Source organism: Anopheles gambiae, chromosome X, assembly GCF_943734735.2.
Source record: "Anopheles gambiae chromosome X, idAnoGambNW_F1_1, whole genome shotgun sequence".
Classification (NCBI taxonomy): domain Eukaryota; kingdom Metazoa; phylum Arthropoda; class Insecta; order Diptera; family Culicidae; genus Anopheles; species Anopheles gambiae.
Window position 1 is genome coordinate 20630173 of NC_064600.1, and position 18947 is coordinate 20649119.

General features: G+C 40.7%; 1 protein-coding gene across 1 annotated transcript; it reads right to left on the bottom strand.

The window, feature by feature from the left end:
- Positions 1–4972: 4972 nt before the first annotated feature.
- Positions 4973–8261, bottom strand: LOC133391235 (uncharacterized). Its single transcript, XM_061643366.1, has one exon. The coding sequence runs from the start codon at positions 8259–8261 to the stop codon at positions 7017–7019; it is 1245 nt and encodes a 414-aa protein (XP_061499350.1). The 3' UTR covers positions 4973–7016.
- Positions 8262–18947: the final 10686 nt, after the last annotated feature.

The following is an 18947-nucleotide window of genomic DNA, read 5'->3' on the forward strand; positions in this document are numbered from 1 at the left end:
GCAGGACAAAAAGTCAGACAATAGACAGAATGGGCAGGAGAATAGATACAGCTCGAATCAGCGTCAGACAAACACTCGTGGTATAGACCAACGTCAAAACAATAACAACTGGAGATCCCCACCCCAGCAAAACAATAACAGTTGGAGATCCCAACCACAGCAAAATAATAACAATTGGAGGTCACCACAAACACAAAACGGTAGACAGGGAGCCGGGTTCAACACCCGAAACAGGCAACCCGCCGGCCCAAATTTTTTAGGGCAACGCGAACCGCAAAGGGCAATCCTTTACACGCAAATGGAGACCCAGAACCCACAGGTGAACCAGCCCTCCACAAGCCATTACGGGCAACATACACAATAAATGTGCAAAAACCAAATTTTATTAGGACAAAATTAGGTCTAGCAGATTCAATAGGCAACCTATTTGTAGATTCAGGTTCCGACATTTCTATCATCAAAGGCAACAAAGTAAGACCTACACAAATTTATAAACCAAAAGATATAGTGGATATCATAAGCGTAGGAGAAGGAACAATAACCACTCATGGGTCCACAATTACGGATGTAATCGTGGAGGGAAAGAAAATCCAACAATTATTTCACATCGTACCAGATAACTTCAAGATACCGGCAGATGGTATACTCGGTAGAGATTTTTTATGAACCATCGATGTATAATAAATTACGATACTTGGATTTTCTCTGTAAAACACAATGGAGAGTTTTTGGAAGCACCCATTGAAGATACTATCAATGGAAAAACACTCATACCTCCCAGATGTGAAGTAATTAGAAAACTTGATAAGTTAAAAGAATTAGATACAGATGCGGTAGTATGCGCAGAGCAACTGCAAGAAGACGTTCTTTTAGGAAACTGCATTGTAAATAAAAACTATCCATTTATTAAAATAATCAATACTTCCAATAAAGCTAAATTAGTAAACATTAGCCATATCAAAACAATACCTTTAAATAAATTTGAAATAGTAAAAACTAGCAATCATAAGGATGAAAATAGGTTAGCAATCATAACGGATTTAATCCGAAAGGAAAATATTTCCGAAGATACAGATAAATCTTTTGAACAATTACTGTTAAGCTACAATGATATTTTTCATCTACCTAACGATAATTTAACTACAAATAATTTTTATGAACAAGATATAAAATTAGAAGATAAAAGACCCGTGTACATACCAAATTACAAACAAAACCATTCCCAAGGACCAGAAATCAAAAAGCAAATTGAAAAAAATGCTTCAAGATGATGAAGATGAACACTCGGTGTCACATTACAATTCACCCATCTTACTGGTTCCGAAAAAGTCCTCAGATGAGAAAAAATGGAGATTAGTAGTCGATTTTAGACAGCTTAACAAAAAGCTGCTCCCCGATAAATTTCCACTACCTAGGATAGACTCCATATTAGATCAGCTAGGGCGAGCAAAATTTTTTAGCACATTAGATCTCATGTCAGGATTCCATCAAATACCACTGGAAGAATCGTCTAAAAAGTATACAGCTTTTTCAAGCACGGATGGTCACTATCAATTTAAACGATTACCTTTTGGATTGAACATTTCTCCAAATAGTTTTCAGCGAATGATGACCATAGCCATGACAGGCCTCACGCCGGAATGCGCTTTTGTATACGTCGATGATATTGTAGTAGTAGGAGCTTCAGAAAATCACCATCTAAAGAATTTAGAAAAGGTTTTTGAAAGACTAAGACACTACAATCTTAAACTAAACCCAGAAAAAAGTTGCTTTTTCAAAAAAGAAGTTACTTATCTTGGACATAAGATAACCGACAAAGGCATCCTTCCAGATGATTCCAAATACGACAGCATAAAAAATTACCCGATACCACAAAACGCAGACAATGCGAGAAGATACGTAGCATTCTGCAATTATTACAGAAAGTTCATCCCAAACTATGCTTTGAAAGCAAAACCGCTTAACAGCTTATTAAAGAAAAATACAAATTTGAATGGACACAAGAATGTCAAGAAGCATTCGAATATTTAAAAAACACACTGATTAGTCCACAGATATTACAATATGTTTATGTTTATGTTTATGTTTATTTGTCTATCGATGGACAATAATGCCCTCTCGAACCATTTTTGCAATGTTTTACAATGAGTTCTTTACAATGGATTACAATAACATAGAACATAAAAATGTGCACTATGGAACCAAGTTTAACACAGAAACACGATCATTAAACTCAGTTGGCGAAATCCTCGGCTCAAAAGCGTCGCTGACTGCGTATCCTGACTTCAGCAAGCAATTTATACTAACCACAGATGCTTCAACTATAGCATGCGGAGCAGTTTTAGCACAGGAACATGATGGTATAGATATGCCGATATGCTTCGCAAGTAGAACCTTCACGAAAGGGGAAGCGAATAAAGCAATCATCGAAAGGGAACTAGCCGCAATACATTGGGCTATAATGCATTTCAAGCATTACCTATACGGTACAAAGTTTACCGTCAAAACGGACCATAGACCACTAGTCTATCTGTTCGGAATGAAGAATCCGTCATCAAAGTTGACGAGACTGAGATTAGATTTGGAAGAGTTCGATTTTACAGTTGAATTTGTAAAAGGGAAACAGAACGTTGTAGCAGACGCTTTATCGCGCATCAAGATCACCTCAGATGAAATTAAATCCATCAATGTGATTACGAGAAGCATGAACAAACCTGTTACTTCCGATAATGTTTTAGGAAACACGTCAGAGTCTGATCAACTAAAAATGTTCCATGCCTTAGCATACGACGAAGTAAAAGACTTACCAAAACTAGAAACATCAGTAAAGAGAAATGAAAACACTATCGAGTTGATAGGAAAAATCCTAAACAAAAGAAAGTCCAAGGAGCTCTTATCAGTAAGAGACATCCATCTGAATACAGATATAGGACTACAGGAGCCTTTATTAGTAAAGGATTTTCAGAAAAGGAAGGAAAAATCTGCCAAAGTGCAATTTATCAAAAATATAGAAAAGAAGCTCGTAATGAAAAGCATTACCCAGCTAGCAGTCTCTGAAACAGACGAAATATTCAAGGAGGTAAATCCGAATTAATTCATGCAAATCGCTAACAATCACCTGAAAAATATTCACATACTAATATATACTAAACCACAAACGATTAATGACGAAAAGACGATAAATGACATACTCGACAAAGTGCACAACACACCGACAGGAGGACACATTGGACAGTATAGAATGTATAAGAAAATCAGAAAGGAATATGTATGGAACAAAATGAAGAAATCAATCAAAGATTTTCTAGACAAATGTATAACCTGTAAACTAAATAAACATCATATCAAGACTGTAGAACCTTTTGTTAAAACAGATACACCCAACATTCCATTCGAAGTAGTATCAATCGATACAGTAGGACCATTTCAAAAAACAAATAACAATGGGGCCCTTTCCGTTTGAAGTTCGTAGGCTGAAATTTCAGCCTGTCAGCTGTTTGCATTGTATAGCAGTTTTTGAGCAGCTATCTATATGAGTATAATATACAGGTGGGCTTATCCCAAGGTGTATGAATTAAGAAGGCTGATTTTTATCGCTTCTGCTTTTGAATGAAGATTTTAAGAGTGTTTTGAGTATTCGTCAAGCCTCCATAAAGCTCGTTGGAGCAAAAGTTTCTTGTTCTGTCAAAAAGTGATGTTCAAAATTGGTTATAAAAAATGCTATGAGACCACCTGTACTACATTCACTTTGATTCCAGATTCCACCACCTGATCTCTTCAATGCACCTTGGGATAAATGTAAACAACACCGTGTTTTCGAGCAGGTACTCGAATCTAATTCTAGCTTTGAAGCTAGAATAATCTAGACAGAAAATTGCAGGCTAGTTTTTTGTGTGGTTTTGTATGGAGTGTTTACATGATTTCAGCCTCCAACTGCCAAACTCCATACAAAAAACTAATTAGAATCGTGAAGGCCCCCAATAATAGATATGCGGTAACACTTCAATGTAATTTAACGAAACACGTTACGGTTATAGCAATTCCTAACAAAGAAGCAAATACGGTAGCTAGAGCAGTAATAGAAAAATTTATGTTAATATATGGCACAAATATTAAAGAATTTAGAACCGATATGGGTACAGAGTACAAAAATGAAATATTTAAAAATATATCAGAAATCTTTCGAATAGAACACAAATTTTCAACGCCATATCATCCACAAACGATAGGAGCTTTAGAACGTAATCACAGATGTCTAAACGAATACCTTAGAATTTTTACAAACGAACACAAAGATGATTGGGACGATTGGATAAATTATTATTCTTTTCAATATAATACAACGCCTAATTTAGACCACGGTTACACACCATTTGAACTAGTTTTCGGAAGAAACGAGAAAATTTCGACAAATATAACGGTAAAATCTACACCATTATATAATTACGATGATTACTCAAAAGAATTTAAATACAGATTAAAACTAGCTCACGATAGGACTCGAAAACATATAGAACAAGAAAAAATGAAACTACTGAAAGAGCAACAAAACACAAACCAAGTTAATTTTCAAATAGGAGATCAAATAGCATTGACAAATGAGAACAGAACAAAACTAGATCCGGTATATAAAGGACCGTATAAAGTAAAAGAGATTAACGGACCTAACATGATAAATGAAAACACTGATGGTGTCACACAGAATATTCACAAAAATAGAGCAATTAAAATATGACAGAATAACTTCATTTCATTACGTTATTCATCCGAAGGGTGGAGGTGTAGCAGATTTACTGCTAACAGTAGGTCACATCTAACTTAGCATTGCCAAAAGCCAGGTAAAAAGACGTTAACCACCAGAAGCGCAAGCGCATAGCCAGCAGCCAGGTAAAGAAACGTTAAACACCAGAAGCGTAAACGTTCTCGTGTTTTACCCCAGAACATAAATAAGGAAAACGCGCCACAGATAAGCAATTAAACTTCCATAAAACTCAGGCATAAACAGGAAAACGTTCGCTACATCCACAATGCACGGATAGTTGATAAAACACAGGCACGCTAGGTATAATTTAAGAAACACCTGTAAAAAAAACCCAAACCCGGAAAACCAAACGAAAGCTCACATTTGACAAACATCTGGTTGCCAAATGTGTCACAACTTTCACACCATCTTTCTTATAAATAAAGCTCGAATTGATGGCGAAGTCAGTTCACCTTCCATAGACACGTAGATCACTCGTGTTCTGGTGCATCTCACCAATTTGCAGATTCCGCCGAAGGCTCTGCCCGATTAGATAATCACTTTTGGTTATCAGCTGTTCAGTCAGTTGACCGATCAGCATTACCCTCATCGAAATAAAGTGCACGTTTGCACTAGTTCCACCCAACTTCTCCCACGGTGTCCGATTCCGCCTCGGTCATCAACTCGACGCACAAGGTCGATCCAGTCCGCGATTCCGCCGACGTAAGCAAGTGCTTCTTTTCGAACTTAGCGTAAGTATGAACAGGTTGACGTAACCGATACGCGACAAATGTGTATACATTTTGGTGTCGCGTTCCGTACGATCCCCTTCCTCGTCCCACACCCTTTCACTGTGCTCCGCGCATTGACTCACCGAAACGGTGAAGCGCGGCCGAACCTACCACAAATGGTTTACCACTGTCAGGCGTGATGCAACCTGGCAAGAATATAATGTTAAGTGACAGGAGGTAGGGTATAAAGTAAGTTGCTATGTTGAATAAAATCTCTCTCTGCGTTCTGAACTCTACCCTTCAAGTGTGCTGCGTTACTTCATTGCGATTCTGCTAACAAGATCTACAACGAGTCTTATGTCGTTTTTTCCTTTAGGAACGACAAGAAGAGACGAACAAAAAGACCTTTGCATGGAATCTGTTACTCGCTCAATAATTCCTGCAGCAAGCAGATCCTCCAACCTCTTTTCTGTTTCTGCTCTAAACGCTGGAGGAATACTTGTAAATACATTGCGTGAAGGTGGCAAATTTTTGTCATAGTTGAGTATTACTGGGTCAACCCTAAATTTGGGAAATTCACCCTGTTCCGACAACGTAAAGATCTTCCCTGGTTGTAAACGTGGTAAATAATTCGTTACATGATCCCTTATTGGTGTGTTCACTCCCATTTGAAGCACGCTATATCTGGTTGATGTGCTCCTGCTCAATAGAGCTTGGGCCCGACGTACGACGTCAAATTTTTCCATAGTTGTTGGCCGATCTTTGGAAATGAAAAGCTCTGCTATAAATGTAGCCGTCACTGGTATATCGTCAATCATTCCATATGCTGTTAATGGTCGGTCGGTTCCGTTTACAACACTGTAAATCGGGCTAACAGTTGGGCCGTTAACCAGCAATTGGTTAAAAGTGCTCTCATCGACCGTATTTACTTCCGCTCCTGAATCTATAAGGAATTGTACTGGCACACCAGCTACAAGGCCTGTTATCAACCCTTCGTTAAATGTTTCTTGGTCTAAAGAGTACAACTTGATGTCTGGGGTTAGCATTCCGTAATCGACAGCGTCATGTTTATCCTCCGTCGGAAATTTGACCTAAAAATAATTAAATATCATTGCTGTCCGTCAAATATATTACGAACTGAGTCTTGTGAACCAAGTAGAATTTCATTCACTACAAGATGATGGTTTCAATTGGTATATTGTTATTCTCTGATATTTTAGATTCACATATTTCTTTTAACGAGTACACCCTCAACGTTATACATTAAAAAATTCAAAAATTTCAAAAGATTAATTTGTTAACAAGAGCCAAGTAAAATTTCATTCACTACAAGATGATGATGGTTTCAATTGGTATATTGTTATTTTCTGATATTTTAGATCCACATATTTTCTTTTAACAAGTAAACCCTCAACGTTATACATTCCAAATTCAAAAATTTCAAAAGATTAATTTGCTAACAAGAATGTTTGTCCCACGACCAAGAGAATATTATATGATCATTTAAATAGTGAGCGACCGATATTCTTCTAAATTTACGCAGATTATGATGAGGAGTGATCACTTACACGTTTGCTGTCTAGGTTAGGGTCTTCGTCGATGCCAGACTCCGTAACTGCTGCGATTTTTCTGAACTTGTTGGCTTGATTCATTCCGACCTCCTCCTCTGAACGACGTTTAACATTAATGTTGGTGTTTGATTTGCACGCACGCTCAATGTGTCCCTTTATATTACATTTGTGGCACCTTTTATCCAAAGCGCGACAGTTTTCCGGGCGATGGAAATTACTGGTACATCTCCAGCATTGTTGACGCTCTACCCTTGTTGAATTTGTTTCGTTTCCGAGTCGTGAAAATTTGCCCTTGAACATGCTTCGGTTTTGTTGCGGTCCCCAATACCTCTGATGATAACTCGCTGAAGTAACGTTCCAATTTCTTGTTGATTCACGCCCAGTCATCCGCCTCGGCTTCGTCTCTGTCTTTGAATGGAATCCATATGACACCGCAGCTACTGAACCCATCGTGGAAGGACCCGGATGATTCTTTGCAAAAAGCCTTTCATTCATCATGACCATTTCGCAAGTGCGTACTCTATCAAGTAAGTCCGCAATTGATCCATTCTTCCGAAGAATTTTTCTTCCGGCAATACGAACTTGAGAGTTTATTGCATGGGTTTGCAAAACATCAACGACTGCTTCGATCATTTGTGCTCCTCCCAGTCCACACAATTTCTCGAATTCCACCACCCGTTTCACATAGTTGGAATCTGACTCGTTGGGGTTTTGAGTCATCGACCGCAACCTTTGTTTTTGTAGAAAAACATAGTCTCTGCAACTATAAACTTGTCCCAGGCGCTCTATTGCGTTTGAATATGGAGCATGATTTGGGTCCGGAGCAGTGTCGTTATTGGATAATCCTTCTAACATGTCAATCAATTTGTTTCCAGCCTTCATCTTGAATGCGTTCATTTTCATTGGCTCTTCACAAATTCCCGCAAACTCCATTGCAGCTTCAAAAAGGTCCTTCCAACGTTCAAAGGACTTTTTGTCTATCTCATCCTCCCCTTCTCTAGGATTGCATGTTGGTATTTGCAAAGTCGCGAAAGACATTGACGTCATCATAGATGTCTCATTTGAACGGTGAGCCGACGATTGGATCAATGTTGAGGACATGGGAAGTGGCTCATCCATGAACCGTAAATCTGATGGCTCTTCTAACCAGCTGCTATTATGCCGAACATGTTTGGCCTTTCTATCATCAGACTTCGCTGACTTGCTGTGGAAGTACATTGAACAAGCGATGCATCACTCAGAAGTGTTTACACTTTATGTAGCCACAAAAGTTTTTTTTTTTAGAATGTTGAAAGTTATTTCAACAACCTTCCTATTCCGTCACGTTGTAGGGTGACGGAAATATGAGTATTCGTTCAAAAGTGCATAAATCATATCTATTCCCTCCCGTCGAAAACCCTCCAATTGGTGATAATAATACGCTTTAGATTCGATTTTCCACTAACTGTCTAATTCCTGTCCACTCAGGGAATAAGCTACCGCTCAGTTATCTCTTTGCCGTCCTCTCGGGGACGCGAGTTTGTATATTCACCCGCTCAGAGGTACCAATATACTTTAACTCGCATTTTCCACTCAGGGAATAAGCTACAGCTCCGTTATATCTTTGCCGTCCTCTCGGGGACGCGAGTTTGTATATTCACCCACTCAGAGGTACCAATATACTCTAACTCACATGTTCCAGTCAGGTAATAAGCTAACAATCTGTTGTTTCTTTACAGCCCTTTCGTGGACACGAGGCAGAATATCCCAGCCAACAATTTCCGAAGGCGCCCCGTGTAAAAAAATTTTACTTTAAGCTTTCCTTAAGTTTTTACACTAGCAGCAGCTAAAGTAAAAACTTTCAGCACGGCACAAACCGACGCACACATTCAAATGCTTGGATTGCTGGTCCTGCTTACGCATACATTTGTATTTATCCCTCCCCTTATATTTTCGGATTGCTGGTTGTAGTAGTGACGCTTTTTCTTTTTGCTTTATGCACACTTTCGCATGCTATTTATTGGTGTTACTCTTTCCACATGCGTTTTGGCACACTCACACTCTGTATACGGCAGGATGCTTCACCCCTTCCAAATGCTGCGGTTGCTTTCTGTTACCTTTCCTCTCGTTCTTCCTTCTACCCTCTGCGCTAGGATATCCTCGACTGGTGCTGCGCGTGTTAAGCCGGCGCCTTTCTGGAAATGACGTCACGGACTGGTGCTGCGCATGTTTAGCCGTATCCTAGGTGTCCTTGAAGTGCGCTCTTCTAAGAAACAGCTGTAATGAAAACTGTTGATGAAAATTAACCAATAATTAATCCATGTTTTTTATAACAAACTAAACAATATTTTGCACATAGGATTATAGAAACGCTTACCTTTATATTTTAAAACCGGACACCGTTTTCCTTCCGTCGATCGTTTGCGAGATGTTTGCAACCGTCGATTAACATGCGCGTGCACCTGTAACTTTTTAGACGACAAGCGTTAGTTTAATGTACACATTCAAAAACACACAAGAAACTTACCTTAGAAATTTACAAGGATAAATCATTCCATAATTGAAGAAGAAGGAACATGGCACAAAACGTAAACGAGCAAAGCACGGGGCACAAGAAATCACACATCACTCCAACACATCCTTCCACAGTAAAAATTCTGGACAGACTGAGGATGCCTAACACCCGGATGAGCGCGATAGCAGAAAATTCATGGGAGATCGAGAGAGATGTGTAGTTTCGGTTCAGCGGAATACGCATGCAGATGCATGCGTGTGTGTCACTCGAAGGATATCGGTTTCCCCTTCTCCCGTTTTTCGTTCATAGGCCACACGATCGGCGTTGTGCCGTCCAAAATCTAGAGAAAAAAGTCATGCTCTCCCGCTTTGGCACACAGGAAAGTTTTCCAATAGCTTCGGTTTTGCTGGTTGGGATTCACCCACTCAGGAGTACCAATATACCCTAACGCTCCGTTTTTGCTTGAGAATTGCGACCGTCTCGGTTGTCTATTTCCTATAACGAACCTGCTGGAGAGACTAAATACGTGACGGTTGATACCTAACGACAGCCAAACATGTATGAAAATTTGATGTCCCCGAGCAGAATGCAATTTTGGCCGCCATTCTGAATTGCTATATCAAACCCAACTGATTGAACTGAATTATTACTCCAACTGTAGACTTAATTCACGGTTTGGGCCATGCTTACGACAGATCCATCTTCAATTCACATCAGGCGCTATTAAAGAGCAACTGTAAAACTAATTCGCTAAGTTTCGCTTTGTTTCGCTAAGGCGCTGCCTGTGCCCAATTACCATCTCGGAAACCCCCGATCCCTTCTGTCTAGTAAGTCACAACACATACACACGCAAGTTCCACTATTTGACATTTGCTGTATGCACCAATGATGCCTTGATCCTCATGTCAAATATGTTATGAAACTTGTTGTTGAAAAGAAAAAAAAAAGATATTAATTCTAATACGTGCCCAAATTTCTCTCGTGTCCTTTTTTTGTTTGTTCCCCGTTTCGCATTTTAACACAACACTTACACTTGTGTGACTGTGTAGGTGTGGAACACAACTAGTTGCCAGCCATTTTGTATGGCGTGTCTATTTGCCATACGATCATACTCAAGCGCGTTCCGCTTCTCAGGTGTAACCAACGCTCGTGATTCTTTAAGAAAATTTGGCACTCCTTTATGGCCCCACACACAATAAAACAAATTATCATTTTGTGCGGCATTTGTTCATCAATGCCTTAATATTTTTGCCGCTATCGCTGAGTCACGCCCGCCTAGCGTTCACCTTATGTAACAGGTCCGGCCTTTCCCTTTTCTTTCCTTTGCTTCTATCTTAAAGGACAATTGCGGGAATCGACTAGATCACTCGATTTCCCTCTGCATAGTGCTCTTAATTCGCTTATCGATTTGCGCCATTGTGGTGATTTCTGCTCGCCGAATTCTGCATTTATTAGTGTTAGGATTCATTCATAATTTGAATTAACGGAATGAGGAATTTCCGTTGTGCGGGTTTTTTGTTAGTTGGGAACGGATAGGATTGTGTCCGTCAGGAACGACAGGTTCAAGAGAAGGGTATATAAGAAGTCTGAATTTTGTATCGTCCTCGTTTTGCACTGCAATTTCGCTCAAATAAAAACACAACGTAGGAAAACAGACCCAATCTTTTGGTCCCAACATTTGGTGCCGTGGCGACCAGGATTGAATTCCGTGAAATTGACCGGTCGGTGCAAAAGTGTAGCAGTCAACAATGGAGAATGAGTCGAGCGATGAAGAATTCCGCGACTACGTTGGAAAGTCAAACAGTACGCTGGTGGAGGCTCCGAAGAAGGTAGGAGGTACCACAAACGATCTTTATGGGAAGAAGTGTGAGTGTTTGGTTGGAACAATGCGACGCATACTGTTGTTTGCTGAATCGCATGTGACCGCTGAAAAGGAGAAAATAAGTGTGCGCAGTAAAGTTTTGGAGGAAGCTTGGGCGAGTTTCAACGCATTGCAGCTTGAAATATGTGACAGTAAATTGTACGAGGAAGTGGAGTGTGTCTATTTCGAAGCCGCGGAGAAGCTAGAAAAGCTTGCCTTTGCAAATATGTGTGTGCTGCAAGAGCCAGTTAACAGTAGTGAAAGAAAACCAGTGCAGCTCCCAAAACTTACGATTCCCACTTTTAGCGGAGCTTATGAAACGTGGACATCGTTTCATGACATGTTTTTGGAAGTGGTTCACAAAAACAGTGCATTGTCAAACACGGAAAAGGGGTTTTACCCTAAAATTTTTTTGAAAGGTAAACCGTTGACCATAGTGCAAGCTTTCCCGAAAAGTGACAAAGGTTATGAGGTCGCTTGGTCGGCATTAGTGGAAAGATACGATAAAGAAAAAGCACGTGGACGAGCTTATCTTGTTTCCGAAGATGAAAGTTCCCAACTCGGAGGGAATTCGCGCATTAATTAATTGCTGTGAAACGCACGTGAAAATGCTAGGGCAATTAGATGAAAAGCCTGGTGGTTGGGGCATTTTGCTCACACAGTTAATAGTGCTCAAGTTGGATGAAAATACGCAGAAAGAATGGGAGAAGCATGTAGTGGATAACCCTGAGTCCGGTTATGACGAATTGCTTACATTCCTGCGTAATGCATATCGCTTATTAGAAGCAGTGTCGGGAAACAAGAACGTACAGGAAAGTTCGGCTAGAAAGCAACCTGTGAAAGAGTTAGTGAACGCGGCGAGCGACACGTCGAAGTGTCGAGCCTGCGATGGTACACATTCGTTGTATGTGTGCGAACGGTTTAAGAGTATGCCTAGTGAAGAAAAGATCACTTTTGTCAAATCTCGAAAGTTGTGTTGGAACTGTCTCGCTGGAGGCCATCTTAGTCGTTTTTGCAAATCGAAGCGAAATTGTGGAATTTGTGGCAAAAAACACCATTCTTTGCTGCATCAAGCGAGTGAAGCAACATCGTTGTTCACAAATACAACCGTAGATCAGCAGGCATCGGCAGAACCTTCGACCTCGGGAGTAAATGTGACGACTTTGTCCTCTTCTGAAGTGAGAGATTCGCGGAATTCGTATCAGCTATTGTCTACTGCATTGGTACGGGTGCGAACGGGAACGGGAGAATGGAAAATTGCGCGTGCGCTTCTGGATGGTGGTGCGCAATCTTGCTTGATGACGGAGCAGCTGTACAATTCGTTGGCGATTTCGGGACAATGTGCGGATGTGTGTATTAGTGTGGTTGGTGGCAAGGAGCTAAAAGCGACGCGTGTGGTCGAGACAGATATTGCTTCGCGATACAATGAGTTCAGGAAAGGCGTTTCATTTATTGTGGTGCCAAAAATTACCAGTGAACAACCTTTGAACACTTTGCAATTGTCAAAGCTGGTAATTCCAAGAGATTTGATATTGGCGGATCCCGGTTTCTTCAAGTGTAGTGGAATTGATATTCTATTGGGGCAAGAAGTGTTTTATGAGCTGCATAAAACAAACCAAACAATACAGTTCTGCGAAGTGGATGGTTTGCAATTTGTATTAACTCAGTTGGGATGGGTACCGTTCGGACAGTTGGGTTATTGTGCGCAAACAAAAGGTGTCCATAGTGTGTTGATTGGAAACAGCCTAACGGTGGCGATGGAGAAGTTTTGGCAGCTAGAGGAAGTAAAAGAAGCATCGAAGCTTACCGATTAGGAAAAGGAGTGTGAAACCAGTTTCGTACAAAGCGTTTCGCGAGATTCTAGTGGTCGTTACGTGGTTAAACTTCCACTGAAAAATGGGTACGAAATGTTGCTGGGTGATTCTAAAGAAATAGCTTTGCGGCGTTTGAAGCAATTGGAAAGAAAATTGAGCTGTGACGCTCAATTAAAATCCGGCTACGGTGAAGTGTTACGTGAATATTGCTCTAATGGTTATTTGAAGGAGGTAACAAGTGTAGATTCGCGAGTGGTTTCGTGTTATCTTCCTCATAGGCCAGTGGTGAAGGAGAGCAGTGTTTCCACGAAAATTCGACCTGTTTTCGATGGATCAGCAAAAACCGTAAGTGGATATGCGTTGAACGATCTGTTGCTTACTGGACCAGTGATACAGGAATCGTTGTTTGCGATAATGCTGCGCTTCCGAATGCATGCGATAGCGTTATCAGCCGACATCGATAAAATGTATTTGCTAGTGCAAGTGCATCCAGACCACACACCATTGCAAAGAATCTTGTGGCGATCGTCAGTGGAAATGCAGCCTAAAGAATACGAGCTGCAAAGGGTGACGTTCGGCTTGGCTCCCTCTTCTTTTCTTGCAACGCGGGTTTTGCAGCAACTAGCAGAAGATGATGGTGCAAGGTATCCTAATGCGCAGCGTGTCCTCAGAGAAGATTTCTTTATGGACGATCTTCTTAGTGGCGCGAATAGCTTTCAGGAAGCAAAAACCTTCGTGCTGAGTTGAGTGAATTGTTGAGTGGAGGAGGTTTTCAATTGCGAAAGTGGGTGTCAAATGTATCAGCTGTGCTAAACGATGTACCTGTAGAAAATCTATCGTGTCCTGATGTCGTCGGTCTTGGTGAAAATGTTCTTGTAAAAACCTTGGGTTTGTTGTGGCGACCGTGCTCAGATGACATAAGTGTAGAGATCAGGCAACCGGAAGAAAATGAATTTCTTACAAGAAGAACAATTTGTTCGCAAATTGCGCGTCTCTTTGATCCGTTGGGAATCATTGCGCCTGTGATTGTATGTGCTAAGATTCTGTTGCAGCAGTTGTGGATCTCAACAACGAGTTGGGACGAACCGGTTAACAAAGAGATCGAGATCAAATGGAAATCTTTTGCGGAGCAATTGTCGTGTATGCAGTGTATACGTGTTCCGCGATTTGTGCTTTTGCCTGGAAAGTGCAAACTCCAACTGCATTGTTTCTCGGATGCGTCGGAAAGGGCTTATGGTGCGTGTCTTTATGTTCGATCGGTGGATGATAGCGGTTGTGTGAAGGTGTCTTTGGTGGCAGCTAAATCCAAAGTAGCACCGTTGAAACGTGTGAGTTTAGCGAAACTCGAGCTGTGTGGTGCTTTGCTAACAGCAAAGTTGTGGAAATCGGATTACAGGGCCTTCAAGGAACCGGAAATTCCGTGTTTTTTCTGGACGGATTCCACTGTGGTATTGTGTTGGCTCCGATCTCCATCTTATGTTTGGGCTACCTTTGTAGCAAACAGAATGGCTCAAGTGCAGGAAACGTGTAAGGGTTTTCCGTGGCTCCATGTAAAGGTTCAGAAAATCCTGCCGACATTGTTTCTAGAGGGTTACTACCTCAAGAGTTTGCAGCACATTCGTGTTGGTTTAAAGGGCCTTCTTGGCTATCTATGCGTGAAGAGCAGTGGAATCGTGCGACAGAGTTGGCTGATCCTGAAGAAGCGTTACAAGAGCGGAAGAAAATTGTGTTGTTAAGTGCGACGGAAAAGGTGTTCGAACCGCATTTTTTGCTGGATAAGTTTTCTTCATACTGGAAAACAGTTCGTGTTGCTGCCTACTGTTCCCGATTTGTGAAAATACGTCTGGGAAAGGAACACGATCAAGGAGAGTGTTCTAATAAGGAATTTCGTGATGCGGTGAAACTGTTGGTGAAAATTCTGCAGCGGCAAGAATTTAGTGATGAACTGCTGGCGTTACGGAAGGGTGACAAAGTGTCTTTGAGTTCTCGCTTGAAGTACTTGCGACCGTTTTTGGATCCTGAAGGTGTACTCCGTGTTGGTGGCCGCCTTAAACATGCTACCATCGGGTATGGTGCTAAGCATCTGATGATTCTCCCTGCTAAGACGAACTTCACTAGAATCCTGGTGAAGGCGTTTCATCAGTTGGCGATGCATGCTGGTCCCCGTCAAACTCTGGCTTTGGTGCGGCAGGAGTTTTGGATCCTGAGTGGAAAATTGGTTGCGAATGCTGTTTGTCGCAGCTGTGTGACATGCTTCAAGGCGGACCCTTTGCCTATCGTGCAGCTTCTGGGACAACTTCCGGCTGAGAGGACAACACCCTCCAGGCCGTTTTCTTTCGTCGGAGTGGACTACTGTGGACCGGTGTTTCTAAAGCCAACGCACCGTAAGGCGGCGGCTTTAAAAGCTTACATTTCTATTTTTGTTTGTTTTAGCACCAAAGCTGTCCATATCGAGCTGGTGGAAGATCTTTCGACGGGAGCTTTCATCGCGGCTTTTCGTCGGTTCATTTCTCGGCGCGGGCTTCCGATCCATGTATACTCGGACAATCTATTGAACTTTCAAGGCGCGCAGAAGGAACTGTTGGAGCTATTTGGCATGCTGAAAAACAAGTCGGCTAAAGCGATCGTTCAGAGTGAAGCAGTGAAGCTTGGCATAACCTGGAGCTTCATCCCCCTGAGATCTCCCAACTTCGGCGGACTTTGGGAGGCAGCGGTGAAGGCGGCGAAGAGAACTATGCGGAAAGTGCTGGGCGATCGACAACTATCGTTTGGAGATTTTGTAACTGTTTTGACCCAAATTGAAGCGCAACTCAATTCTAGACCCCTTACACCATTATCAGAAGATCCTTGCGAGCTGGATGTTCTTACTCCAGGCCATTTTCTTATAGGAACGTCATTGTTAGCACTACCCGATCAGCATGTGTTAGAAGTTCCTATGAATAGGTTGAAACTAAAAGATCAGTTGCAACAGATTGTTCAAGATCATTGGAAAAGATGGCAGGTAGAATATATGGGAGAGTTGCATAATTCTTACCAGAAGAATAGGGCAGTGCACCAACTGAGCAAAGGTCAAATGGTAATGGTGAAGGAAGAGGATAAGGTTAGTGGAGAGTGGTCTATGGCGAGGATAGAAGATACTCATCCAGGGAAAGACAGCGTGGTGCGAGTAGTTACAGTTAGAACAGCGAAAGGGATCTACAAACGACCAGTGTCCAAGGTATGCCTTTTACCTTTTGAGAGAGAGATAGGAGATTCATTTGAGAGTTAAAAATTGTTCAATTTTGGTGGCCGCCATGTTAGGATTCATTCATAATTTGAATTAACGGAATGAGGAACTACCGTTGTGCGGGTTTTTTGTTAGTTGGGAACGGATAGGATTGTGTCCGTCAGGAACGACAGGTTCAAGAGAAGGGTATATAAGAAGTCTGAATTTTGTATCGTCCTCGTTTTGCACTGCAATTTCGCTCAAATAAAAACACAACGTAGGAAAACAGACCCATTCTTTTGGTCCCAACAATTAGTTTTGCTGCTTTCTTGTTCAGATCAATCACAAGACTGGCTATCCGGAATCTCCGTTTCCGTTTTTCCGTGCTGTCTCGCCCCTTTTTCGTTTTCGCTCTTGCTTGATTTATTTTCCTTTGTTACTATTCGGGACGAGTACCGGCTTCGAACGACAAATTCCGTTCGACGCTCATGAGAGAATGAGAACCATGAGATACAACTGTCAAGCATTTAAAGACGTTTATTTCTACGATTCAAGGATGGTAATGTTTTGAATTTTGATCTTTTTTGCCGTTGGTATTGGATTTCATTCGTTAAATCATTATTGGATGATTTGTTATCAATTATAAGGCAGCTTTACTCACTTTTCTTGAAATTTGAATTAAACTTAGTTCAAATTTAGGAGGGACGACAGGATTGGATTTACTTAATAAAAATGTATAAAAATACAGATTGGTTTTATTTTAAAGAATTATAAGCGTTATTTACATGGTGAAAATGTTTTGTGATGTTTTTCTATAAAATTTTCAGCAGTGTAACAAATTTATATGAAAAACATAAAATTTGACATATACATAAATATTCAACTATATATATATATACATATTTAACTATTTTATTATAGATATTTGTATGTATATTAATATTCCGATATACTTTATGTTTTTTATATACATTTTCAAAACTGATGAAAAATTTTTTTATTGGAAATAGATCACAAAACATTTTCAAAATGTTACATACCTCTAACTTCAATTCACTTCAAACATTTAAAGCAAAATTTAAAGCAAAACGTTACATTGAAAAAAAACATTCGTTCCAAATCCGCAGCGCAAAACCTCGCGGATTTCTCCCCATACAAACGGGAACGTTTGACCCCGGCAGGTAGAACTCATTCTCTCACGCTATATATATATATATATATATATATATATATATATATATATATATATATATATATATATATATGCGCAAATCCAGAAGTTAGCTTTAGTCTTAGTTTAGCAGTTCGCAAATAAAGATCCCCAGTAATATTTTTTTTAAACTTACTCCGGACTATCGTAAACATAATTGGCGCAGTCGGCTAGGCCCAATTCACGTTCAGTGACAAGTGTTCAAGTACAGTGCAGTGAAATAACGGAAATAAATCTGTGTATCGCCCGGACTTTGCTCCATCGCCCGATCCGTGGTTGACTCGTGACGATCGCGTGAATTTCATTATTTCATAAAGTGTAAGAACAAGTGCACGAACGGTTGGTTTCAACTATTTAGAATTGGAAGAGAACATTCGAACAAAAGCTAGTGGCAAGACTCCCCAGCCAGCGTTACTGGGTAAACTAATCAACGCAGGACAATCGCTGACCCAACCCGTGGACAACGAGTGACCAAAGAAGAAAAGGAAGGACAATCGCTGACCCAATCCGTGGACAACGAGCGACCAAGGAAGAAAAGGAAGGACAATCGCTGACCCAACCCGTGGACAACGAGCGACCGAAGAAGAAAAGGAAGGACAAAGCAAAGGACAGGTAACGGAAAACCCTAATTTCCCGACACGTGGATAAAAAAGGTGAGTTACATCCTAAAGCATAAGTTCCCCTACTCTTATAATAAAAAGGCGGTAGGCAACAAACAATTTTTATCATTGAATGCCAAAATATACCCCTTTCCCAAAAGTTCGTTCTTTGAAATTCACTAGGGACAAGAAAATACCAGTGAAAATGGAACAAAATATACACGCATTGATTGAATCTATGCGCTCGTTAGAGGAACGCGTTAACACACTCCAAGCGGAAAATGATAGTTTACAACGCTTCCAACAACAACAACAGCCAACGACCTCGAGTCGCAGTGCTGACTATTTTCGTATCCCGGATCCAATTAGGGTCATTCCCGGATTCGACGGAAACAAAAAACAGTTAATCGGTTGGTTAACAACAGTTAAAAAAACACTAGACCTCTTCAGAAACAATGTGGCACCAGAAATATTCAGTGTCTACGAACAGACCGTAATTAATAAGATAGAGGGCAAAGCACGTGACACTATTTGTGTGAACGGAAACCCTACTACTTTTGATGAAGTCGCAGATATTTTGCAGAACGTTTATGGCGATCGAAACAACATCGCAACGTATCAAACACAACTGTGGAACCTAAAACAAAACGAATCTTTGAGCCTTCACTATAGAAAAACAAAAGAAATTTTGATCAATATGAAATCAGTAGCAAGACAAAAT